This window comes from Centrocercus urophasianus, unplaced genomic scaffold, assembly GCF_019232065.1.
Source record: "Centrocercus urophasianus isolate 14NV4802_14NV808 unplaced genomic scaffold, USGS_Curo_1.0 seq_806, whole genome shotgun sequence".
NCBI classification, from domain to species: Eukaryota; Metazoa; Chordata; class Aves; order Galliformes; family Phasianidae; genus Centrocercus; species Centrocercus urophasianus.
In genome coordinates, this window is record NW_024885429.1 from 112,339 (window position 1) to 135,675 (window position 23,337).

The 23,337-nt window shown below is 56.0% G+C and overlaps 5 protein-coding genes across 7 annotated transcripts in view; 4 read left to right on the forward strand and 1 right to left on the reverse strand.

Annotated features, from left to right (window-relative positions):
* Positions 1-410: 410 nt before the first annotated feature.
* Positions 411-6,045, forward strand: HORMAD1 (HORMA domain containing 1). The gene is made up of 13 exons (XM_042838483.1): positions 411-443; positions 972-1,116; positions 1,411-1,474; positions 1,861-1,897; positions 2,242-2,262; positions 2,362-2,388; positions 2,674-2,741; positions 2,934-3,085; positions 3,565-3,818; positions 4,209-4,272; positions 4,545-4,615; positions 4,766-4,849; positions 5,282-6,045. The coding sequence occupies exons 1-13, from the start codon at positions 411-413 to the stop codon at positions 5,360-5,362; spliced, it is 1,101 nt and encodes a 366-aa protein (XP_042694417.1). The 3' UTR covers positions 5,363-6,045.
* Positions 6,046-6,245: 200 nt separating this feature from the next.
* Positions 6,246-9,902, forward strand: GOLPH3L (golgi phosphoprotein 3 like). Of its 3 annotated transcripts, none has more exons than XM_042838475.1 (5): positions 6,246-6,460; positions 6,560-6,730; positions 8,046-8,177; positions 8,372-8,486; positions 8,750-9,902. In XM_042838475.1, the coding sequence occupies exons 2-5, from the start codon at positions 6,566-6,568 to the stop codon at positions 9,175-9,177; spliced, it is 840 nt and encodes a 279-aa protein (XP_042694409.1). In that variant the 5' UTR covers positions 6,246-6,460; positions 6,560-6,565; the 3' UTR covers positions 9,178-9,902. The 3 variants fall into 3 exon arrangements, with proteins under 3 accessions (XP_042694409.1, XP_042694407.1, XP_042694406.1); XM_042838473.1 differs by having other exon boundaries at positions 6,246-6,442; XM_042838472.1 differs by having other exon boundaries at positions 6,246-6,730.
* A 94-nt stretch (positions 9,903-9,996) lies between these two features.
* On the forward strand, positions 9,997-14,008 carry ENSA (endosulfine alpha). Its single transcript, XM_042838476.1, has 3 exons — positions 9,997-10,112; positions 10,423-10,548; positions 12,495-14,008. Exons 1-3 carry the CDS (start codon positions 10,056-10,058, stop codon positions 12,663-12,665), a joined length of 354 nt encoding a protein of 117 aa, XP_042694410.1. The 5' UTR covers positions 9,997-10,055; the 3' UTR covers positions 12,666-14,008.
* A 2,727-nt stretch (positions 14,009-16,735) lies between these two features.
* Positions 16,736-21,412, forward strand: MCL1 (MCL1 apoptosis regulator, BCL2 family member). Its single transcript, XM_042838489.1, has 3 exons — positions 16,736-17,367; positions 19,234-19,481; positions 19,874-21,412. The coding sequence occupies exons 1-3, from the start codon at positions 16,758-16,760 to the stop codon at positions 19,988-19,990; spliced, it is 975 nt and encodes a 324-aa protein (XP_042694423.1). The 5' UTR covers positions 16,736-16,757; the 3' UTR covers positions 19,991-21,412.
* A 1,154-nt stretch (positions 21,413-22,566) lies between these two features.
* Positions 22,567-23,337, reverse strand: part of ECM1 (extracellular matrix protein 1) — a 4,481-nt gene continuing 3,710 nt past the window's right edge. Inside the window, exons 6-7 of the mRNA XM_042838484.1 lie at positions 23,277-23,337; positions 22,567-23,168 (exon numbers count right to left, since the gene is read on the reverse strand). Of these exons, the coding sequence (XP_042694418.1) occupies positions 23,064-23,168; positions 23,277-23,337 (166 nt within the window). The 3' untranslated portion in view covers positions 22,567-23,063. The remainder of the gene's footprint in view (positions 23,169-23,276) is intronic.

Genomic DNA, 23,337 nt, shown 5'->3' on the forward strand with positions numbered 1-23,337 from the left:
CTGGCTCTCTCTGTAGATTTGTATCATTTAAATGGGCAAATGCTGCGCTGGAAACCCAACAGGAATTTTTTTTTTTTTTTTAAAGAAAAAAGGCCTTCAGGTATTTTTCTACCCGAAATTCATAACTCTGTTGTTCTTCACAGCTTTTCAGATCGAGGTAAACATAAATAAAATCAGCGCCATTCAGGTGAAAATTGGCGGGAAGCGACGGCCGCGCTCTCCCCTCCTCCCCCCTTTGCACACGACACAAAGAGCCGCGTGCCGGGCCTTCGAATCGCCCCCCCCCCCCCCGCCTTTTGCACACGGCCCGAAGTTACCTCAGCGCAGGCGGCTGTCGGGCCGGGCCGCCGAGGCGCGATCGGAGGCGGGCTGCGGCCGAGGCGCTGCAGGTGCTGCGCTGAAGGAGAGCGATGGCGACTGCTCAGAAGCCCAAGAACTGTGTGGTACGGTTTAGTTCCATCACAGCGTCTTACTGAAGTAAAAAATAGCGAATCTTAGCTTAAATCAAACACCCAGCTGTGTTGTAAGCTTTCTTCACTTGAAAATTTGGGACTGTTCCATTTCTAACTCGAAATAAAGGTGCTCAGTGGCAAAGTAGGGTTAAACCTCCAGAGTGTAATGTGTTTGTGTAAATGAGTGATGTGTTAAAGCATCGTCACACCAAGCATTACGGGTGGGGGCTGTGGGTTGATAGCTGGACTTCATAGAATCATTAAGGCTGGAAAAGTTGGTTGTGAGATGCCCTCCCCTGTTGTGGGAGGCATTCCTGTGTGGGGCACCCACAGCTCTGGGCAGCCCTGTCTGATGATCCCAGGCAGTTCTCTTAGAGCTCTTCTCCAGCCTCAGTGATGCTACAAACACACCTGGCTTTGTAAGTGCTGAAAATCACATCTGCCATTTAAAGTGTTTGGTAGGCAGGCTGTAATCCGTACAGATTTGGTGTTGAAAGATGACTGATTTCTCTTCTGCAGAGTGCAGTTGTGTTTCCCAATAAAATATACACAGAACAGCAGTCCCTGACTCTCGTGAAGAGGCTGCTGGCTGTGGCAGTGTCCTGCATTACCTACCTGAGAGGGATCTTCCCTGAAAGCGCCTATGGGACCAGATACCTGGATGGTAACAGGCTGTTCTCAAGCTTTTTTGCATAGCAGATGGGCACAGGGTTGTTGTTGAGTTTATTCTTAAGCCACTTCATTCATTTAATTAAAGGCAGTAGCTATTTCCTATGACCACACTGAAACTTTACTGTACGGTCGTTATTGAATGTTACTAAAGATAGCAGTGATGCTGATAGAGCAATAAGAGCGTTTGCACTTTAATCTATGCTTAACAGAGTGCCTGGAGAACGAGCTTCGCTTCCAGTGTTGTTGGTTTTTGTCCTTAAAGATGGCTTTTTCATTTTCTTTTGAGATCTCTGTGTCAAAATCTTAAGGGAAGACAAAAACTGCCCCGGCTCGACTCAGCTGGTGAAATGGTACGTTGACCACACACTCACACAGCAGTTACAGTGTGTGAATTCTGAAAGGTAGCTCTCTAGTTAGCAACTGTAAGGAAAGCTTCACCCTGTGGAAGCAAGCAAGTGCCCAGCTCGTGTTCTTAGTGCCCGATCTTCACTATCTGGTTGTGGCTAAGTTCTTGTCATGCTTTTATCCATCATAACACGCAGTCAGGCATCAGAAACAGTGCTGTGAACACGTGGATGGTTGCAGGCACAGGACTGCATCGTGTACGCACCACAGAGAATTCCTGAGGGTTGAATGTATTCAGAAGAGCCGTAAGGAAGAGGTGCATTTGCAGGCTGTCCTTAGAGGTGAAGCTAATAGGAATCAGGACTAGCTGGGCAATGTTTGCTTTTTGCAGGATGTTGGGATGCTACGATGCCTTGCAGAAGAAATACGTAAGTCTTCCAGTGTTATTCAGCTATTTGAAGTGCATTTAAATATTCGTGTATGTGATTCCACTGCTTGCCACTGCAGCCAGGGGAGTCTCTGGTTACAGGAAAACTGTTCTGTGATGCACTGAAACAGCTAAAGTGTGGGAGTTCAGGGTACTGCTTGTTGTGTGCTCGATCTCTGGAGGCCACATAAGCAAATCCTTTCTCAAAGAGATGAGCTGAACGGATGAAGAGCTTGATTGCTTTGAGTAGGCCTGGAGTGGTCGTAGTTGGTTTTGAGAGCTGAAGAAACAAAACAGCGGAAGTGGGCTGAGCACATCTGATGTTGTTCTTTTTGCTTCTCACAGCTAAGAATGGTCGTCCTGGCGGTAAGTGGTAGAAGAGTAAAGCCCTTGTGTCTAAAGGTTGGTGCTCGGATGTGTGTGTGGGTCTTAATCTGTCCCCTGCCCTTCCTTTCAAACCTCCAGGTCTACACCCACCCGGATGATCCTCAGGTAAATCTGGCAGAGCAGGAATGTTTGGATAGAAAACTCCAGACTAAATCTTGGAGTTTCTTTCACGTGAATTCATCCTGGCAGCCCCTGGCTCAGCTTCGTTGAGCCTTGGTGACTTTGTGCGTGTTAAATCTGGTAAGGATTCAAATGCAGTATTTCAAATGCATTGGATGAGAGTTAAGGACTGTGATTTAAATAAAGGTCAGTCGGGGACTGGATGGAAGCAGCAGCATTATTGGCTTCCTTGACAACTGATAATTTAATAATTACTGCATTTGTTTGCAGACAATTACAGAATGTTACCACTTCAAATTCAAGTACACCCCCAACGGGCCGGTCCTGAACCTCAGCAGGTATTGCCAGCCTGCCCTGCCCAGGAGTTCTTTGGTCTGTCTGTAATTCTAGATCAGCGTGGTCCATTATTTAGCCTTAGTTTTAAAACACAGTGAATCATTTCAGCATTTAAACTCGCGCAGTTCTCAGTTGCGTGCCTTAAAACAGCAGAACTTCAGTCTGTATGAAAGCTGAGTGTTCTCTGTTTGCAGTAAGAACAAACAGAGCGATTCTGCCATCAGCTGTGCAGACACCAAGAAGGCGAGCATCCTCCTCATCCGCAAGATCTACGTTCTGATGCAGAACCTGGGCCCGCTCCCAAACGACGTCTGCCTGACAATGAAGCTCTTCTACTATGATGAAGGTGGTGTTTCCCCATCGCTTCGACTGATCTGCTGTGCCGAGATCCTTGAGAGCGATTAAAAGAAAGAATTTCACGTGTAATCTTTACATTTGCTGGGGCTTGGTTATTTCTCAGGACGGTTTCTAAAGTGCAGGGGGTGCTGATCTGATCTCCCAGCAGGAATACGGCCTTACAGCTGACTTGGTTGCAGTGGGAGTTTTAAGGACAAACTGGGTTGTTCTGAGTGCATTAGGAAGTGCTGTGTGCCAGTTGGTGCTGCCCTCTAAATGTCTGGCAGCAGCTGCTGCTTTTTAGAGGAATTTCTAGCTCATCTGCTTGCCTGCGTGAACTGTTTCAAACGGTTGTAGAGGGAAAGAACTTCATTTAGTACGAGTGGAAAATTAGTAATTCCTTTCCTCCCACACGCGTTTTTTAACAGCTTTGTATTGAAGGCAGAAAAGTCTCTTAACCCCGTAAGCTGAGCTGCTTTTCTCCTGCAGTTACACCACCTGATTATCAGCCCCCTGGCTTCAAGGAGAGCGAATGTGAGGGGATGATATTCGAGGGAGAGCCCATGTACCTGAACATGGGTGAGGTGCCAACGCCGTTCCACATGCTGAAAGTGAAAGTCACAACTGACAAACAGAGAGTAGAAAACTGCGATGAAAGCATTCTGAAGCAAAAAGAGCCCAGTCTGCCCCTGCCGGTGCTCACGGTGGATGGAGATGAAGCAGAAGAAAGCCAGCACATCAAGGTGAGAACTCGAGTGCTGCTGCAGCTTTCGGAACTGTTTTCGATCTGTGTGGTAGAAAGGGGCCATTAATTCTGCTGCATCTGTTAGTGTGGCATTATGAACAAGGAATGCAGTGTTTCTGTGGCACTCTAAGGAGGATGTTACGTGCTCAAAGTTTTTTTCTAGGATTGCAGTCATTTCAGACGGATGTTTTTCAGTGACTGAGTTCCATCTCTGCCTGCTTGCATTGATGGGGAAGTAGCACTGAGCTGGGCTGCACATCCTGTATCAGATTCAATAACTTTATAAATACGTGTTGTTTCACTTAGAATCCATCTAAGGAGATCTGACTGCTGTGAGCAGGAGCTCTCTGCTTCTGTCTGCAGTAATTGGGCCCCCTTCTCATTCCAGGAAGATCCCGCGTTGGATAACAAAGCAGGAGATGGTGATCGTGCAGATGCTTTGGAAGCTCAAGGTAGAACTTGTGTTTTATTTCAATACAAGAGGTTTACAAAGCTGTCTAAAATAATGCTGCTGTCATCCTGCAATCCTTGGCTTGTTTAGCATGGCAGAAGAGCAGCACTGTGCTGATCTGTGGATTGTAGGGAAAACTGCATGGATTGGAAACAGAAGGAAGCGCCCATTCTTTATCTGTGGTGCACGATTCCTCCCCCAGCTCAGAGCCCTGCAGAGGTGTGAGGCTGGGAGTGCATTGCTCACTGTGTGCTTCGCTTTGCTTTCTTACAGAGGAGGATTTTCCTTGTGGAAGGGATGAAGTTTTGAAGGAGAAAAGAAATCAGTACGTCTCCAATCCTCAGGTATGAAAGGTGAAAATGGGAAAACCTCATTTAAATGTGGAGGATGACTTCAGACGCAGGTGCTGAAGGTCCTTAAGGCAGAACAGCCCCAGGTACCCGAGTGCTTTAGGAAATGCTTTGCAGCATTTATTTTCAGATTGTTTTCTTTAGGTTGATCATCTGGCCAGGAAGACCTCTGAACTTAATGTGTCAGAAAGCAGGACGAGGAGTGGGAAGTTATTCCAAGCCTACATTGTGAGTGTCAGCTTTTCTTTACTTCTTTGAGATGTTTTCTGCTCCAGTGAATAAAACCGTCGGCTTTGCCACACTTTATGCTGAAATAATGGATTCTCATTGCTTTGACTGATGGACATCAGCACGTTCTGATCCTTAGCGTCAAACCAAGTCTGTTCCAAAGAGCTGAAAGCTGAGCACAGGTTGAGGCAAAGCTCATTAGGATTGATTGATATTTGCTAGAGAATGGACTTAGCAAAGCTCCCTGCCGCCTCGACGCTCTGCTGGGAGGGAGCCGGGTTCCGCTGCGCCTGCAGGTGGAGCAGCGGCGTCTGTGCTGCAATCTGCCCTTGGGAGGGAGGCAGCGTTGGGTCCCCCGCCCCCAGCGCTCGGTGCTTCTCCCCGTGCTCAGTTCCGTGACGGCGCTGTAACGCAGGCCCTGTTCTGTTGCAGATTCACCAGGCTGAGCCTTCCTCCAGTCAGGATGTGCTGCCAAAAAGGAGGAAGATGAGCGAGCCGAAGGAGCAGTTCTAGGCACCCGTCCCCTGCTGTCTGCCTCGCAGGGTGCTCCTCCACTGCTTCCTCCTTGTGTTTAACGTGAATGTTAATACTGAAATTCCTTTGGGGGGTTTCCTGTGCTATGGGTGGATTTAAGGAGAGGAAGTTTATCAAGAAGCCCAGACGGAGAAATGAGCAGTGAGTTTCTATGGGGGGTTGCATCCCTGTCAAGAAACGCTCACAGAATGCTGCTGCAATTCTGATCAGCTTCCTGGTGTTAAAGTTTTTGTTTTTCTTGTGCAAAAAGAGCAGAACTGGAACTGTTAGAGGTCTCAGATTCTTTGTATTTCTTCCAGACCAAAGTATAGTCACTCTTCATCCCATTAATTAATATCCCATGCCAAGTGCAGGCAGCTGGATGGCTGCTTGCGTACCATTAATTGTAGGCAGCTGTTTGTTAGAATGGCGTGAGATGATTTAAAAAAGAAACTGTTTCAGTTTAGGTGTGTTGATTCGTGTGTTCAGGTGGAATGATTAATTGCAAGAGTTGGAGGAGGTGCCACTTTTATTCCACCAAAGCGATGGTTGGCTTTGGATGTGCTGTAGAGATGCTGCCTGTTGCTCAGAGCTGCTGCTCTCTCTTGGTCTGGGTAGCTGAACGTTTCTTGACACGTTTGAATTTGTCCCGTTTGATCGTATTAAAACACTGTTCTTCAGCAGTTGGTTGCTGTCTTTCTTTTATGCTTTGAGCGCGTTTGGGGCCGTTAATAAAACACGGGGACTGTTGTGGGTGGTCAGTGGAGTTTACGTTCTTGTCTCCGACCTCATCTGCGATGGTGAGAGCAAAGAGGGCCATAAAAAGGCGGTGCTGCTCTGTGCTGAGCGGTGCTGCTGCAGGCGAGGGATGGCGCTGTGGGCTCTGCAGCGCTGTGAGCGTCAAGGGTTGGCAGCAGCTCCAGGTGTGCAAAACCCGACCCAGGCCCTGGAGCCCTCTCAGCCCGGAAGCCCTCAGGGCAGGACGTCCCCGTGGTGGCTGCGATTCCTGGTTCCCTTCCTGGAGGTGCAGTCATCTGAATCAACACGTCACCGCGCGGCAGCGGCCGCTCCCAGGGCCAGGTGAGCTGAGAGCTCCGGGTAAGAGGGGCAGAGAGCCCCTGTCCTCCCTGAGGCCATGCTCCGAGTCGGGCTGTTGCCGTACCCCTCGCTCTCGGCGCCTCTGTTCTTTATCCCCAGGTGGGGATGACGACGCTCACACGTCGGGGATGGCGTGGGGACAAAAGGACTGAGCCTGAGCAGGACGCGGCTGCGGACAGGGAGCTGCCTGACGATGACTCTGACAACTCCAAAGCCCCCCGCCTCACGCTGATGGAGGAGGTGCTGCTCCTGGGGCTGCAGGACAAGGAGGTGAGCGATGCTCCAGCGGCTGAAAGCTTGTTTGAGTTCTAACCCCGAGTCCTCCCCAGCTCAAACAACCCCCAAACACCCCCCACCAGTGGCTCAGAGGGAGCTGTGGGGCTCTGTGGGGCAGCTGAGGGTTGCATGCAAGCACTGCCCAGCAGCAGCTCTGCCTTGGGGGGGGTGGGAAGCCACAGTGGCTGTGCACGGTTGTGGTGTTGCTGTTTGCAGAGCATTTACTCTGGGGGAGCTTTGCAGTTGTTTTCTCTGCACAATGCCCAGCTCAGACCATTCGCCTTGTGCTCCCAGCCTGCAGCTGTGGGCTGGTGGCTGCCCTGCCTGGGAAGCCGGGGTAAGAATAGGGCTCATGGGCTGAGCAGGAGGCACAGGAGAGCAGAATGCTGTGCAGGAACCTTGGAGCAAATATTTGAGAGCCACATGGGAGTGTGGTGCAGTTTACATTCTCCCTGGGCTACGTTAAACATTCTCTGTGTGGTTAATGTGTTCCTGGGAATGGATCTTTGGCCAGCAGGAAATTAAGTGAGCACAATAGATAAAGAAAAAAAAAGATTTTTCACATGCTTGCTTTGGTTTTGGTGGTTTTTTTTTTTTCCCCCTTCCTGTCCTTCCACATTCCTCCATGGGGCAGCAGAAACCTGGCAGCCAGCTGGGCTCCATGGCCCTGCGCTGCCCCAGCTCTCCTGTGGGCTCATGGCTGGACTGGTGAAAAAAACAGACAATTTTAGGCAAATCCAATGCAGTTTCATTCTCGTAAGCACCAAGCTGTCATGATTCTGACATGAGCTTTCAACTTACCCCTAAAATTCAGGGTGGGAATACCCAACAAATTAAATTGGTGACATCTGTACCCTTTCTCCTTGGGAAATTTATTCCTTAACTCCACCTGCTAAAAACCAAAACAAATCCGTTGCATCTGCCGTGATGGAAGGAAGCGGGGCATGTTGTGCAAGCATGAAGAGTTGCTTTGTCTCTACTCACCAGGAAGTGAAGAAAGCAAATAAAGTTAAAATCTACTTTATGGTTCTCTCAGCTACGTGAGCTGAACAACGCAGTGTTTATAGCACTGTGCAAACAAACATAGTGGGGAACTGAACAGCGCTGAGGAGAGAGGAGTCACTGCCTGCTCCTGAGGGCAGCACTGTGGATGCTACAGGGCAGGATGGCATTGGCTTGCACTGCTCACACTGTGACAGGGGCTCCAAGGAGGAAAATGTTCTTGGCTGGATGTTGGGTGTTCAGCATCGGGGAGGACTGGCTCCCGTCCCTCCTGTCCCCAGCTCCCTGCCTGTCCCCTTGCTTGCAGGGCTACCCATCCTTCTGGAACGACTGCCTGTCCCCTGGTCTGCGCGGCGGCATCCTCATCGAGCTGGCACTGCGGGGCCGCATCCATCTGGAGCCACTCACAGCCAGGAAGAAGCAGCTGCTGGACAGGAAGGTGATGGCAGTGGGGCTCAGGGGGGTGGTTTAATGAGTCCCAGCTATTGTGTGCCCCCCGGGGTTGCTTCCCCGTGATGCTGTGCTGTGCTGGATGGCTTTGGCTCATGGGTTTGCCCACCGATGCCCCATTTGTGGCACATCTCATGTGTCTGCCCACATCTGGGCCTTACAGTTTCTGGTTGGTTCTCACAGGTGCTGCTGAAGTCGGCTGCTCCCACTGGTGATGTCCTTCTGGATGAGACCCTCCGGCACATCAAAGCCTCTGAGTCCACGGAAACGGTGCAGACCTGGATAGAGCTGCTCACAGGTTGGTCCAGGGGGGAAAAAAAGAGCAGATTCCTGGAAGGGCTTGGGTTGGAAAGTGCCTTGCAGACAGTGCAGTCCCTTCCCCTGCCGTGAGCACGGATGCTCGGCCCTGAGCACCTCCAGGGCTGGGGCACCCACACTGCTCTGGGTTGAATTTCCACCTCACATCTGACCTAAACCTCCCCTCTTTTAGCTTAAAGCCATTCTGCTTATCCATTCCACCCCAACTCTGTTGTGATCCCATGGTTCCGTGATTCTCCCCAGGCGAGACCTGGAACCCCTTCAAGCTGCAGTATCAGCTGCGGAACGTGCGTGAGCGTGTGGCCAAGGGCCTGGTGGAGAAGGGGATCCTCACCACGGGGAAGCAGAGCTTCCTGCTCTTCGACATGACCACCCACCCCGTCTGTGACACCACTGAGAAGCAACGCCTGCTGAGGAAGCTGCAGGACAGCGTGTTGGAGCGCTGGACGGGGGACCTGCGCCGCATGGACCGCAGGCTGCTGGCGCTGCTGGTGCTGGCCCACACCTCGGATGTGCTGGAGAAGGCTTTGGGCAGCCTGGAGGACACCCAGTATGAGATGGCCATGAGCAGAGCCAAGGATGTGCTGGAGGCTGATACGGAGCTTGAGGCAGCCCAGGGCAGAGGGACAGAGGTGATCTGGGCTGTGCTGGCGGCCTTTAACAGGGCCTAAATCCTATGGTGGGCCCACGAGAGGTGGCTGAGGGCTGTGGGTCCACGCGTGGAGCTGCTCCCCTGGGAAGGGCCCTGTGCCCCTTGGGGGCTGCATGCAGAGCCTCCTCCTCCACCCCGCTGTGTTGGAATTGGGACCTGGTGCCTTTGTGGCTGCAGGTGCTGGGGGGAGCTCGAGGGTCTCTGTGTCAGAGAGGAAGGGAAAAGTTTACACTGTTTTTTTTTTATCACTGTTTTGTGTTTTTTTTTCTTCTTCTCCCCCACTTTCCCTCCTGGGCAGTGTGAACGTGTTCCTTTGCATCCTGCAGCAGTTCCCTCTGTGCTCTGCCTCCATGGTGGCTCAGCTCCTATTTTGCGTGGATTTGGAGGTGGGAGAAGCGGGGGCAGCGCCAGCACTGGGCCTCGCGGCGCTTTGGGAGCATTGCGGGGGGTGAGGACCTGGGGGGCGCTGGGAGTAAAGGGCGCTACGGGTTCTGCTGTGCTCCTTCTGCCCACCAGGGGGGGCCCGCTTCCAGAGCAGTCCCAGCGCCCAGACTGTGACCACGCCCCTCTTCCCGGACCGCTCTGCCTATTGGTTCTTCTCACTGTCCATCAAGCTCAGTAGCTCACACGTTCCCTTGCTTTCTCACTTCCCATTGGTTCCGACAGCACCACGCAGAGTGGCCAAGCCCGGCCTTTTTCCCCGCCCCCCGCAGCCTCTCATTGGTCGTGCGTGACGTCACCACGGCTTCCTCACTGCGCCCATTGGGCACGTGCCTGTCCGTCACGCAGCCGGGGCGTCAGGGGGCGGTGGCGGCCATTTTGGAGCAGAGCGCAGGGCCGAACGGCGCGCAGTGAGCGCAGAGGTAGCGCGGAGCCCCAAGGCAGCCACACCCCGCCATGGCCGCCCAGTTGGGTACCGGCGCCCGCGCGGAGGACTCCGGGCAGGAGAAACAGGTGAGGAACAGCGTGGCGGGCCCTCCCGCTTCCCGTTGGCTCTGCAGCACGCCACTCTTCCTTGCCCGGCTCACCGGTTGGCTTCTGTCGCCGTTGTTCCAGCCTCTCATTGGCTGCGGTGCTGGCGCGGAGGCGGGACTTCCGGGAGAGGCTTGTGGGACTCTGGGGTTGCGGGGCTCCGTGTGGGCCGGTTACCCGCAGCGCCCGGTGCGCTCCTTCGGGCTGCGTGTGGGCGCTGAGGGACATCGGTCCCCTCGGTCGTTTGGTCTGCCGTGGGGCCGAAGCTTTTACATCCACCGCTGTCTTTCAGGATTCGCAGGAAAAGGAAACCGTCATCCCGGAGCGGGCCGAGGAGGCGAAGCTGAAGGCCAAATACCCCAACCTGGGCCAGAAGCCCGGCGGCTCCGACTTCCTCATGAAGAGGCTGCAGAAAGGGGTACTTATCGCTCCTTATGGGCTCCGTGCTCTCCATGCAGCGGGGCCGTGTCAGCACTCGCAGCATCACAGAGCCGTGGGGGCTGCCCTGTGCCCTCCTTGTCCTGGCACTGCCCCGTCCTCCTGACCCCGCCTTTCTCATACTGCTCACAGCCCCCTCAGTCTTCTCCAGGAGAGCAGCCCGGAGCTCTCAGCCATTCCCCATCAGGTGACGTTCAGTGCCCAACATGGGACTCTCCCAGCACCTCCCAGCCTGCTTGGAACTGGGGAGCCCAGCACTGAGCCCAGAGCTCCAATTGTGCCATCCCCACAGCAGAGCAGAGCAGAGGGGAGGAGCACCACCCTGCCCTGCTGGCCGTGCTCTGGGCGTTGCACCCAGGGTCCCCCTGGCCCTCATAGGGCACACTGCTGACTTGTGGCCACTGGGACACCTGAGCCCTTCTCTGTAGAGCTCTGTAGAGCCAAAATCCCATTGAGCGTGTGGATTAAGGAAATGTGGGGAGAAATGTGCAGATCCCCGCAGCCTTCTGCAGTGTCCAGGTGTTTCTCTCTGCTCTGTGTTTTGCTCATGTTCTGGGCTGGTGCAGAGGGCATGGGGGATGCCAGCAAGTCAACAGAAAAAGCCAATCCTATGGCTGCGCTCCCTGGTAAAGTAATTAAATCCTTCCCCAAGAGCCTTCTGCAGCTGCTTGGGTTGCTGCTGAAGGCTCTTTGCACAGGATGATGCAGAAATCCCTTTGAGCCGTTGTGTGCATGGCTGAATGCCTCAGCCACCCCGTACTGCTGGTCCTGGTGCAGCTGCCTGAGCAGTCCCTGTGTGTGCTGCATTGCTGACAGGAATGCTGGTGGTGTTTTAGGTACCAGCTCCTAAAGCAAGCACAGAAATGAGGATTTAATTATTTAACACCAAGCGGGAAAGGGTTTAGGACTGGGCTGGGCTTTGTGGGGCCTTCAGATCTGTTTGCAGCACCACAGTGTCACCAAATATCCTGAGGTGGAAGGGACCCACAGGGATCACTGAGTCCAAATCCTTTCTCCACACAGGACCACCCAGTGTTCAAGCAGCATTTCTCAAAGCGTTGTCCAAACTCTGCTTGTCCTTTTGCCCTTTGCTCTGCTGTCAGCAGGGCAGAGCAGCACAGAGTCATGGCGAGGGAGTGGAATGCCCTTCGCACCACAGCTCAGCATTGCTGGGAGGTGTCTCAGGGCTGCATCTCTGCAGGCATTTGGCCCTTTGGTTTCAGCTGCAGGAGTCTGTCTGGGCTGTGGACTGGGCTGCGCTCACTGGGGAGGACGTCCTGCCTTTGACCCACAGCTCACGTGTTTGCCAAAGTGGAATAAACTAAATCAGCAAATGTCCCCCAGCTGTGCTGCTGTAGCTGAGCCTGTCTGGAGGAGGCTGCTGACGCAGCGTCTGCTCCACAGTCACTGTTAGAATCACAGAATCATAGAATGGGTTGGAAGAGACGTCCAGCTCCACCCCTACCGTGGGCTGTGTGGGCAGCTCAGGCTGCCCAGCATGGGGGACCCACACCTCTGTGGGCAGCAGTGCCAGCGCTGCACCGTCTCTAGGTGAAGAATTTCTGCTTCATGTCTGACCTAAATCTCCCCTCGTTTAGCTTAAAGCCATTCCCTCTTGTCCTGTTACTGCCTGCGTGTGTAAGAAGTTGCTCTCCCGTGTGTTTATAAGCTCCCTTCAAGTAGTGGAAGGAGAGGGGATGGGGATGGAGGCTGCTGGCTGGGCTGAGACACCTGAGCCGTGCTGGGCGTTGTGGGAGCTGCTAAATAAAGGCCCTACAGCTGCCTTGGACTTTCCCCTTGCATGTTGTTTCGGTGATAAGTTTTGGGTGTCACAGCTTCTTAAAGGTGTGAGTTGTAGCCTATTGTGTGCAGCTTGGCCATCCCAGGGTGCTTCAGAGTAACCTGAACTCCTTTTTTCTCTTTCAGCAAAAATACTTTGATTCTGGTGACTACAACATGGCCAAGGCGAAGATGAAGAACAAACAGCTGCCGACTGCGGGGCCGGACAAGAACCTGGTGACAGGAGACCACATCCCCAAACCTCAGGACCTCCCGCAGAGAAAATCCTCACTCGTCGCCAGCAAACTGGCAGGGTAGCCCACGCTCACGGGCTGGTTTTTTTTCCTGTTTTCTTTTTTCTTTTGGTTAATTGGATTGAACTTCACTGTACCATAGAGCTGGGAGCACCAGAATCCACATAGTTATACGAGTATTTGTAGCAAACACACACCACAACCAAGAAGAACATGAGATGCTGGTAGCCCAGGCCATGCAGGCAGACCTTTGGTGGAGTCGGTTGCACGTTTGCTTTTTGCGAGCAGGTTTGCTGCCTTACCTCTCACAGTGCTCAGAACCATCCCTGCTCGCAGTCCCTGCAGTGCTGCATCCCTCCCTGCAGCACCCTGAGGGAAGTGAGGAGCACTGAGAGGAGTTGTGTGGTGTCATCGTGTTGTTTTCTTTGGGTGTCTGTAGGGGAAGACGCGGAGGGGGAAGTGGCAGAAGCCGATACGTGGCCTGCAGTCTGGTTAGGTGTGTGTGTTAGAGTTGTTAATGAAGTGGTTGAGTTGGTGGCTGCAATGGAGGCAGCAGCCTTGGAGGCTTTGCAGGCAGTTTCTCTCCTCCTGCTCTGTCCTCTGCCAGGGATGCCTGCAGCTGTGAATGGAGCTGCCTGCTCAGAGCCCGGAGTCGTGCACAGGGCTGCTGGTTGGGATGGGTGTGAGTGTCAGAGCAGCAGGACAGCAGCACCCCAGGGAGGAGAAAGAGATTGTAGAGGCAAACGTGTGTTGGCAATGTTAGGCACCCCTTGAGGTTCTTTTTTTTTTTTTCCTTTTGTCCTTTTTTTTTCTTGCCTTTTTGTTTCAGGCTTGAAAAAAAGCAAACCATGAAGTCAGTGTGGTGGCTGCAGCAGAGTGGGGCGCGCTCAGTGCCCGCTTGGTGCTGCTGAAGCAGCTCCAGGTGTGGGGCGTTCGGTGGGGCTGAGGTTTGTGCCAGGGCAGCACCGAGTCCAGGCCAGATTTGAGCCCAGTTGTAGAGGTGGAGCAGGCCGTGTGGGTTTTGGGGAGCTGTGTTGGATCAGGAGAAAACGAGGGAGGCAGTGGGTGATGATGCACCGCACAGCTTTCCTCACATGTGATCCTGGCCGGGTCGCTCACAGAGCTGCACTTTATTGCGCTCCCATGCTGCTGCTCTGAGCAGGGAGCGAGGCTGTGCTCAAACACATCTGCTGTCAGGTGGCTCATCAGTGACCCTGGGCGAGGAGCCGTGGCCCTACAGCCGTGGACTTTGCTCTGAGGAGTGTGGCAGGGACAGGCAGTGTGCCTCGCGCAGCTCCTCGCCCAGCCCCGCGCTGCCTGCTAGGATGCTCTGCTGTTGGTCCCAGCTGCATTGTAAATAGATACGAATCATATATACAAATATATATATAATTTTTTACATCTTCATTTGTCCTCGTTTCTGGCGTGCTGTGCTTCAAAAAAAAGAAAAAAGAGGAAAAACAAGAGAAAAACAGTGAAAAATGCAAAGCGGCGTTGGCAGCTCTGGGCTGCGCCTGTGCTGCTGCCTGCGCCCGCTGGGGGCAGGGAGGGAGCGAGTGACTCTGACCACGTCTTCCCTGCTTTGCTGGAAATGCCAGGCATGTTTGCACAGCGGGAGGAAGCGATTGTGACAACACAGGATGAGAACCAGCAAGAGAAGTTCCCTAAAACGACCGTAATGCGCTGTGGGTGACGTCTGTTCTGTCCCCGAAGCAGCAGAGCAGTGTTGTCTGCACGTCCATCGCATGACGGACTCTGCCTTTGCTTTTAGGGGTGTTTTGCCTTTGTCCTCTGCTCCTGTGTAAGCATTGCAAGGAGGAGGGCGATGGGTCGGGCTGAACCAACAGGAGAAAAGTCTTGTGTTCAGCACCGGGTATCCAAGGGTGTTTTTGGTGCTCCCTGAACCCAAAGGGGTTTCTTTGAAGTGGGAAGGGCAGAAGTGGCTCCTGGGCCCTGTCCTGCCTCAGCCCCACGCTGGGTCTCAGCTGACCTCGTGACAGGCACAGGAGGGGAGGAGTTTTCCCCTCTTTCAAAAGAAATCTCCATTCCATGCCCTGCGCCAGGGGCTCCTGGTGCCTCCAGAGGACAGAGCTGCTCTGGTGACGTGTCCCCTCACCAGGGCTGTGCTGCCCTGAGCCCGCAGCCGTTACTTGCCCACGTTATCAATCCTGATGTCACACTTTGCTTCCTCCAGCTGCTGGCGTCACTGGCATTCAAAGCATTGCGCCGACCCTCCCCACAGCCCCGTCATCCCGTCGTCAGACATCCTGCTCCCCTTTCCCCCACCCCAAATCAGCCATTTCGTCATCCCCTCAGTCCACTTCAAAGCAGGAGCCGGCTGTTTGCACAGGGACACGCTGTTCCAGCTGGGTGCCAAGTATGTGCGGGTGTTTGTTTGTGCTTTAGAGCTTGGCACTGCTGGGGAAATATGTGCTGGGCGCTGCCCTGAGCTGCTGGAGCGAGCTGAGCTCGCTTCTGTTATTGCTCCCAGTGCCAAGAATTCGTTTCCCGACAAGGACGCATTCCTTGAGGCCACAGGGAAGGCTCTGGAGTGGGATTTCTCCTTCCAGACCCTGGTGTTGCCTGGTCCTGCTTGAAGGAGTGGGCAGCAGGGCAAAGGATGTGTGGGGTTCATGCATGACCCTGTTCTTTTACAGCCTGGGGCAAAAGGGCATTGGGAACACTCAGGGCAGGGCTGCACCCTGAGCTCACAGCCTCCTCCTCTGCCAGTGGGTGGTGACACTCCGGATGGTGACAGAGATGTGAGTTTGCAGTGCTTTCGGGCCCCCCAAAATCACCTTCACCTTGAGTTCTTCACATTGGCAAGTCCCCAGGTCCTCGCCGCCTCTCTGGAGGAGGAAGATCTGTCTTAGGGGCTCCGTGGGGTTTCCCATCTGGTATTTTATCTCCACAGCTGGAGTTTCCCTCCATCCCACGCACCACCATCCTGATGGGTTGGTCAGGGCTTTCAGGGGTTTCCCTTGTCCCTTTTGTGGGGCTGTTTGCTCTCCACTTTCCCTCTCCTCATGGTTTTGGTGGCGACCCCACGCTCCAAAGGTAAACCAGAGTCCAGCCCCCAAAGCTGCCTCAGGCTGACGTCACTTTCCTTTGGTCCAGAGCTGTACCCACACTGGGCATTCAATGGCCTTTGGACTGAACAGCACCACAGCCCTTCCTGCGGGGAAACCCTTCCTTGGGGAGCAACTAAGAGTGGATGATTCCTCAGAGGTTTGATTTCCAGAATCCTGCCCATCTTTGGGCACAAAAATCTATTGAGTGTGGAGCTGGTTGAACTGCACCAGGAGCTTTGCCTCACTCCAGCACCTTGCCACTGCTCCTGGCTCTTTCACAATGGTGAAGATGGAGCTGAAGGCCTGGGGGTAAAGAATTTTGACTTCTACAACAGCTTGGGTTGGAAGGAACCTTACAGCCCCAATCTGTGCTGTGGGTTGGAAGGAACCTCATGGCCCCAACCTGTGCTATGGGTTGGAAGGAACCTTATGGCCCCAACCTGTGCTGTGAGCTGGCACCATTGCCTTGGGTGGCAGCTGCTGGTGGTGCTGTGTTCTCTGCGTGGTGCCCACTGGGGCTGTGACTGCAGCAGATGGAGGTGAGGACCCGGCCGGTAATGAGACGAATGCACAGCAATTCCCTGTGGACACAGAATCGCAGTCGTTAAGGTTGGAAAAAACCTCAAAGGTGCATCAGGTGAATTCATCGCCACTTTCCTGAGCACCTCCAGGTGCAGCGATCTGCACCCCCTCCTCCCCGGGCAGCCCCTCCCAGCGCCCGGCCGTTCCTTTGGAGAAGATCCCCGTTATCCATCCCAAACCTCCCGAGGAGCGCTGACATCTCCTTCCAGCCGCCCTTTCCACGGCACTCCGCCTCAGTTCCCCGCCCTCAGCCGGCACAGGGGGGTCAGCCCTACATCCAGCGGCGGAACGGCCCTTCTTCACCCCAAAATTCCACTTCCTACCCCCTCAGGACACCCGCGGCGCACAGCAGCCGCTCCCCGCTCCTCCCCGCCCCCACCTCCCGCGGGGCCGCACCGGAAGCGGAACCGCCCCCCCCCCCCCCCCTCCGTGTCGTCATCGCGGCCATAAAAGACCCGGCTTCGCCCTCCCGCGCCATCAGCCGCCGGTGCTCGTCGGGCGCCATGTTTGCGGTCAAGCGGAACGCCGTCATCGGCTTCAACCTCTACTGCGGCGGTGGAGGCCCGGGCCTGGTGCCCGCTTCGCCAGCAGGAGATCAAACCCCACCGCCCCCCGCCGCCGCTCCGGCCGCCACCGCCGCTGAGGTACCGCGGCCTCTGATTGGTTCCGCGGGGCTGTGGGCCGCCGGCGGCCGCGCCGAAGCCCCCCGCGCTCCGATTGGCTCCGAGGCAGCCCCTCGCGTTCCGCTTGGTTCCGCCGCTGCCCGCCGTCTGCCGTCGGACTCCGCGCCGCGGCCCGTCGCGCTGTGGAGCCCCGAGGAGGAGTTGGACGGCTGCGAGCCCGAGTCCGAACGCGGCCCAGGTGGCGATTCGTTACCCAGCACGCCGCCCGAGCTGCCCGACGAGCTGCGGCGGGACTCCTTGGAGCTCATCCTCCGGTACCTCCGGGAGGCGGCCGGAGAGGCCGAGCCCGGCGTTAAGAAGCTTTTTCCGGGGCTCTTGGGAGGGCCGGGGCGGCCCGGCAGGACGGGCGGAGCCGTCATGGAGAAAGCGCTGGAAACGCTGCGGAGGGTCGGGGACGGAGTGATGCAGAAACACGAATTGGCCTTCCAGGGTGCGTGGAAACGGGAAACGGGAGCGAGGGGCGGGGGGGAAGGGAACAGAACGGCCGTGGGGTGAAAACGAAAGCGGACTTTGCGCTGGGAAGGGCTGGGGGGGGGGTAGGGGGGGCTGGGCAGGGCCACGCCGCGCCCCGGGGCTGAAGGGCGGCCGTCCCCTTGCTGATGTGCTGCTGGTGCTCCTCACGATGTTGACGGAGCTCTGGGAGTCCCCCCTGTGTAGCATGGAGGCGTCTTGGGGCTCCTTAATGCGGTGTGGAGGGGTGGGGGATCGTCCTGGTGCTGTACTGGAGGGTTTGGGGCTGCTCTAATGTTGTGAAGGGGCTTTGGAGCAGCTCCCCGGTGTGGTGTGAGGGGTTTTGGAGCTCCCCTGTGTGTGTGAGGGGTTTGGGATTTCCATTGTTGCCGTGCAGAGGAGCTTGAGGCTGCCCTGCTGCGGGCTTTGGGGGTCCCTCGTGGTGCTGTATGGAGGTGTTGGGGGAATGGAGGAAGTTTGGGGTCTCCTCGCTGAGATGAAGGGTTCAGAGTTCCTCTAAAGAAGTGGGGAGTTCTGGAGTTGCCCCGCTGAGGGTATCTGGGGCTCTCCTGCTGCGGTATTACAGCTTTTTGGAGCTCCTAAAGCTGAGGGAGCTCTGGGGCTGCACTGCTGTGGGGTTTGGGGCTGTGCCTTGAGCTCGGGTCTCTGCAGACTCAGGTAGGAGAAGCCCCCCCCTCTCCCCCTTTGCCCTCAGCTCGTAGCATGGCTGCTTTAAGGTGCTGATCCTAACCGGTCCCAAAATAGCCCTCAGAAAATAGCCCCCGTGCCTGGGCTGGGCTGAGCAGATGGGGTGGTTGGGGAGGCTGCAGGTTTGGGTGTGCTGGAATGGACTGGAAGGGAGAACCGGCCATTTTGGGCTGGTCTTATGTAACTTGGAAGTGAGTCCTTGGGGGCTGGTGAGAGCCAACCATTTTGGGTTGAATTGGTGTCATTCAGAACGGAATCCTTGGGGACCAGCAGGAACTGACCATTTTTGGCTGTTTTTGTGTAACTTGGAAGCAGCTCCTTTTGAGGATGGGGTGGGGGGAGGAAGGGGACCAGTGAGAACCAACCTTCTTGGCTTGGTTTCATGTAATTCCAAGGCCAGCCCCTGGGGACCTGCAGGATGTGACCATTCTGGGTTGGATTTGTTTAACTCAGAAGCGACTCCTTGGGCTCTGGTGGGTGCATCAGGGCACAGAGGGGCAGAGTTGGCGTCCCCCCCCCAAGCTGGTTTGTGATGAACACCTCCCATGTTCCAGTTTGTTGTTTGTTGGTTGGTTTCTCTTCTAAATGCAAAGGGATTCGGTTTGTTCCTCGCTTCCTGCATTGCACTGTTTGGAAAAGTCCAGGGGTTGGCTGCCCTGCCTCAGTTAAATTGGAGGGTGTGCTGCTGAACGAGCAGAGCTCAGGGTGTGCAGATTGACCCAAGCTGCTGTTAGCAACCGAGGCTTCTGCAGAGCTGGCAGCTCTGTGTACAGAGGAGGAACTGGCTTCTGGGAGGCTTCCTCTTGGTTTGAGCAATAACAAGCAGTGCCTTTCAGTTTCGTAAAGGCTCATCTTGTTTGCTTATTCATGAGGGGGCACCGTGGGTCAGGCTGTTCCAGGTGGCTGCTCAGACGAAGGGCTGCCAGGCTGCCCCCGGCCTCCTGCTGCCCCCCAGGGCCCTCACGAGATCTCAGAGGGCAGCATGGGGTGGAGGTGGGGTCCCTGCTCTGCTCATCCTGTGGCAGGGCCTGCAGCAGCTGCTCTGCCACAGCTTTCAGCCCCCAGGTACAGAGGCTGCGTCCTCTCGCTGGTGGCTTGGCGTGGCTCAGCCCGTCTCTGAGCTGGAATCTCTCTTCAGGAATGCTTCGGAAGCTGGAAATCAAAAAAGAAGAAGACCTGCAGGCGGTGTGCGAGGTGGCTGCTCACGTTTTCAGTGATGGAGTAACAAACTGGGGCCGAGTCGTCACGCTCATCTCATTTGGTGCCTTTGTTGCAAAACACCTGAAAAGCATCAACCAGGAGAAGTGCATCAGCTCGCTGGCGGGGATCATCACAGACGCTTTGGTCTCATCCAAACGCGAGTGGCTGATGAGCCAGGGAGGCTGGGTGAGTCACTGCCCACCACGAGGCTTTCGGAACGATTCGGTGTTTCCTATTTCCGTAACCCACTGGGTGTCAGCTGCCTGTGTCAGCGAAGTGCCGATGAGTCACTGTTCCAGTTCAAACCACTCTCTGAAAGCACCTCGCCAGTGCTACGCGGTGCCTTTGACCCCACAAAACACGTGCCCCCCTGCCTGCTAAAGAAGCGGTGGCATCCCTACAGCAAAACATTGGGGTGCCCCGAGTTTGCCTGCAGTTGTGTGGCTCCCAGTTGTTGGGCTGTGTCTGCAGCGGGTCTCCAGGAGCTGTGGGTGAGGAGCCAACCCATCGCTCCGGGTTGCTCCTTCCCGTGGGAAGAGGCAGCTGGCACAGGAATAACTGTCTCCTCTTTGTCTTAGGAGGGCTTTGTCGACTTCTTCCGAGTGGAGGACCTGGAAAGCAGCATCAGGAACGTGCTGATGGCCTTTGCAGGAGTGGCCGGCCTGGGGGCGAGCTTGGCCTACATGATCCGGTGAGCTGCAGTGCCGCAGAGGGGCAGAGCTCAGGGCAGACCGGCTCCGCTGGGAGCTGGCGAGCCGATCACCTCCTCCTGGGCATATTTATGCAGCTGGACTCGTGTTGACCCCAGGAGAATATCTAGGCATCCCCTGAGCAATTCTTTCCAAAGAAAGAAGGTATGTTCCACTCGGATCGTGGGTACCAATGAGGATTTATTGCTTTGGGAACAGAAAGTGGAGGAGTTGACTGATACTCTGCTTCGTTCAAGAGCATGAGGAGAGAAGGGCAAAGCGGACAGCTTCAGTTTTATCCCGGAGGAAACAGATCTGTTTCGTGAGCCAGTGAGCAGCAGCAGCAGCTCCTGCCTGGACTGATCCTCGTGGCTTTGGTGCGGCGGCTGTTGCGGAGCCGATGCTTCCGAGTCGTGGTTGTGGGTTTTTGGAAATGGCATCTTCAGCTGCCTGAACTCACAGCTCTGCTGTCGCGGCTTTAGGCAGCGGTGCTGTGCAAGGCTGAGGCGTGCAGCCCGTGCTGGAACTCGGGGTGATTTCTGTCCCCTGCCTTCCAGCAGGGTTTGCTCAGGCCGCGGGCGGCCCTGTGAGCAGTCCTGCAGTTTGAGCTGGCGCTGTGGGAACCGCAGCCGGCTGCAGCCCGGCAGAGCCGGCCCGTCTGATCTGACTGCTCTCACCGCCCTGCCACACCAGCAGTTTAAAAATAGGGAGTGCATTTCTAAGTAGGTAAAACCCCACGCAGGGCGGGGAGGCTGCGGAGAGCCTGCAGATGTCTGTCCAGCTGCAGAATGTGTGCATCTATACTGAGCTAACAGCACAGAAGTGAAGGCTGAATGTGGTGGAGCTGCTGATGGATGTGCTGTGCTTCATCCCTTGCGTGGAGTTTCTGTGGCAAAGCCTTCTGTGGTGGCTTTCAGCAAACCTTTCTCTGTGCTCGAGCAGAAGTGCCAGGGGTTGTAGTGGGGATCGGTGGCTGCTGCACTCGCTGCCTCCTGGCAGCAGCTGAGACTGCTGTTTATTTTAATCTTTTTGGTTTTTCCGAGCTCTTCTGGCAGTTGGGAGGTTGTGGAAGTTGGTGTTGGTTACTTCCTTCTCTCCCCTTTAATTTTGACTCCATAAGCAGTGAGCACAGCAAAGCTGATGTTTGAATGTAAGCGTTCTGCAGCTGTGTAGAACTCGGTGCCTCGGCTCTGCAGCTCGTGCCAACCCCAAGCACAGCACCCGGCCCTGGGCTCCTCATGGGCTTTGGGCTGTGCTGTGGTTGGGGCTGAGAACCCCTGCAGAACGGGGCTGAGGTGGTGAGGAACCTGCCCGACTGCAGCCCAAGCAATGCCCAGTGGGGAGAAAACTAAAGGCAGGGCTGTCGTCTGGCCGGCCTGGGTGCTGGAGGAGCACTTAGTTTTGTCAATAAATGTCTCTTGTTCTCAATGGGTGGCATAAAACTTTATCCTGTAGCAGGATGGGGAGCTGAAGGCTCAGCTGTGAGCACCCCAGCCCTGTGCTGCTGCTGCTGCCTGCCTCTGCACTTTGGCCATGGCTGAAACACCAACTGCTGCCTCTCAGTTTCAATTCCTGTGAAGTTGAAGAAGGAGGAAGCAAGGGGGGCAGCGTGGCTGTGGGGAAGTCCCTCATGCACGGTGGGATTTCCCCCCCCCCCGTGCGCACCCGTTGCCTGCGCACACCTCCTCGCTCCATCCCCCAGCCGCAGGCTGCTCTTCCAGCACCGCCGTTGGGTTTTCAGGGCTGTTTTGGGCCGGCTGCGCCATGGCAACATGCAAAAGGCGGCCGCAGCCACCTGCGCTTCCTGGAAGCCGCGGTGCTGATAAGGCGCGGCCCTGGGGCAGCTGATACGGCTCGGCTTCCTCCGCCCCGCGGCTTTTCGAAGAAGCGGCGCCGCGTTCCGCGAAGCAGAGAAGGAAGTCACGGCCGTGTGGGGCCCGGGGGAGGGGGGGGAAATGGGGCGGGCAGGGAGTGGTGGTGGTTGGGGGGGGGTGGGGAAGGGAGAGGAGCTCAGAGCTGGGCTGAGCGGCCCCACGGCTGTGCGCTGCCATAGAATGACTGGGGATTCCTGCCCCCCACCCCCTCACTGTGTGCCCCACAGCTTCAGGCTCCCCCGGGGAATGGGGCAACCAAAGAGCCGGGCAGCAGCGCCAGCAACCTCGTGGCCTCCAGGTAAGGAAATTCTTCTCACAGGTGACCTCAATAAACGTCTGTTTTAATGCAGAGGCTCCGTTGTGAGTGAGGGGAGGGCACCGGCGCGCTTCGTGCGCTTCTCGGCCCGCTTCGCACGCAGCCACCCGCGACCCCGCGCCCCATTGCCATGGAACTTGCGTCACTTCCGGTTAGCGTTGTAGCCCCGCCCTCTTTTATTTCTGCCTCCTCGCTCTGGCCCCGCCCAGCAACAGCGCCCGCCAATGGCCCTCGCTCGGTCACGTGACCGCTTCCAGGAACATTCCGCGTAGCCCCGCCCACCCCGGGGCGCCCGAGGGGTGCGTGGGTCGGAGTCACGCGTGGAGCCGGCGGAACGCGGGGGGTGGGGGGGGCCTCCTTCAGCACAGAGCGCTGCGCAACACTGGGACCAACTGGGGAGCGGGGGCTGCGGAGAAATGGGAGACACACCCCCCCCCCCATCTCAGAACCCTCCAGCATCCCACGAGGAATAATAAAAGCACGAGTGGGAATCCAGCTCAAGGGATCACTGTGCGGGTGGGGAGGGGCAAAGGCCCCGTGTTGTCCACACGTGGGGATGCCCTGTGCGCACCCTGGGGACACGAGGCCATGTGCAGCATGCAGCAACTGCGATCCACAGAGCGCCCCGGATGCGCGTGGGTGCGAGCCAGGTTCCACCCCGATCCACAAACAGTGACACAGCTGCAACACCCCGAAAACACACAGACAAAATCACAGGCACAAAAACACGCCCCGACAGCCCTCCCCAAAATCACCCACACTGCGAGGAGGGGGGACGCGGAGCAGCGTGACACCGAAGCACCTTTATTACCGGGATATTAAGGCTCCTGGCCGAAGGGGGGGGGGAGGAATGGCAGCTCCCAGCGTCACCCCCTCCAGGTATTCCTCCTCAAAGCACCGCAGCCTCTCGCGCCCCCCCCCACGCACAGCAGCCGCGGGGGTCGCGCCAGGAGTTGCGTGAGGCAGCGCAGAGGACATCGATTTGCTGAGAGAGCTGCGGCGAATGGGAGAAGGAAATGGGTTGGTGGGGGGGGGGGGTCAGGAGCATCGACCATGCGTTTTCGTGCCCCGGACCCCCCCCCAATACCCCCCCAGTACCCACCTGCTCCTCGGCGCAGGGGCTCCGCTCGTCCTGGGGCAGCGCGCAGCACGTGGTGGTCACC

What these genes read in the sequence shown, in the direction of transcription:
- HORMAD1 (XM_042838483.1), top strand. Translation starts at nt 411, where the DNA reads ATGGCGACTGCTCAGAAGCCCAAGAACTGTGTG. An exon ending in AGATGCTTTGGAAGCTCAAG is followed by an intron (nt 4,273 to 4,544) that starts GTAGAACTTGTG and finishes GCTTTCTTACAG; the next exon opens with AGGAGGATTTTCCTTGTGGA. An exon ending in AGTTATTCCAAGCCTACATT is followed by an intron (nt 4,850 to 5,281) that starts GTGAGTGTCAGC and finishes GTTCTGTTGCAG; the next exon opens with ATTCACCAGGCTGAGCCTTC.
- ENSA (XM_042838476.1), top strand. Translation starts at nt 10,056, where the DNA reads ATGGCCGCCCAGTTGGGTACCGGCGCCCGCGCGGAGGACTCCGGGCAG. An exon ending in ACTCCGGGCAGGAGAAACAG is followed by an intron (nt 10,113 to 10,422) that starts GTGAGGAACAGC and finishes GCTGTCTTTCAG; the next exon opens with GATTCGCAGGAAAAGGAAAC. An exon ending in TGAAGAGGCTGCAGAAAGGG is followed by an intron (nt 10,549 to 12,494) that starts GTACTTATCGCT and finishes TTTCTCTTTCAG; the next exon opens with CAAAAATACTTTGATTCTGG.
- MCL1 (XM_042838489.1), top strand. Translation starts at nt 16,758, where the DNA reads ATGTTTGCGGTCAAGCGGAACGCCGTCATCGGCTTCAACCTCTACTGC. An exon ending in ACACGAATTGGCCTTCCAGG is followed by an intron (nt 17,368 to 19,233) that starts GTGCGTGGAAAC and finishes ATCTCTCTTCAG; the next exon opens with GAATGCTTCGGAAGCTGGAA. An exon ending in TGATGAGCCAGGGAGGCTGG is followed by an intron (nt 19,482 to 19,873) that starts GTGAGTCACTGC and finishes TCTTTGTCTTAG; the next exon opens with GAGGGCTTTGTCGACTTCTT.
- GOLPH3L (XM_042838472.1), top strand. Translation starts at nt 6,566, where the DNA reads ATGACGACGCTCACACGTCGGGGATGGCGTGGGGACAAAAGGACTGAG. An exon ending in TGGGGCTGCAGGACAAGGAG is followed by an intron (nt 6,731 to 8,045) that starts GTGAGCGATGCT and finishes CCTTGCTTGCAG; the next exon opens with GGCTACCCATCCTTCTGGAA. An exon ending in AGCAGCTGCTGGACAGGAAG is followed by an intron (nt 8,178 to 8,371) that starts GTGATGGCAGTG and finishes TGGTTCTCACAG; the next exon opens with GTGCTGCTGAAGTCGGCTGC.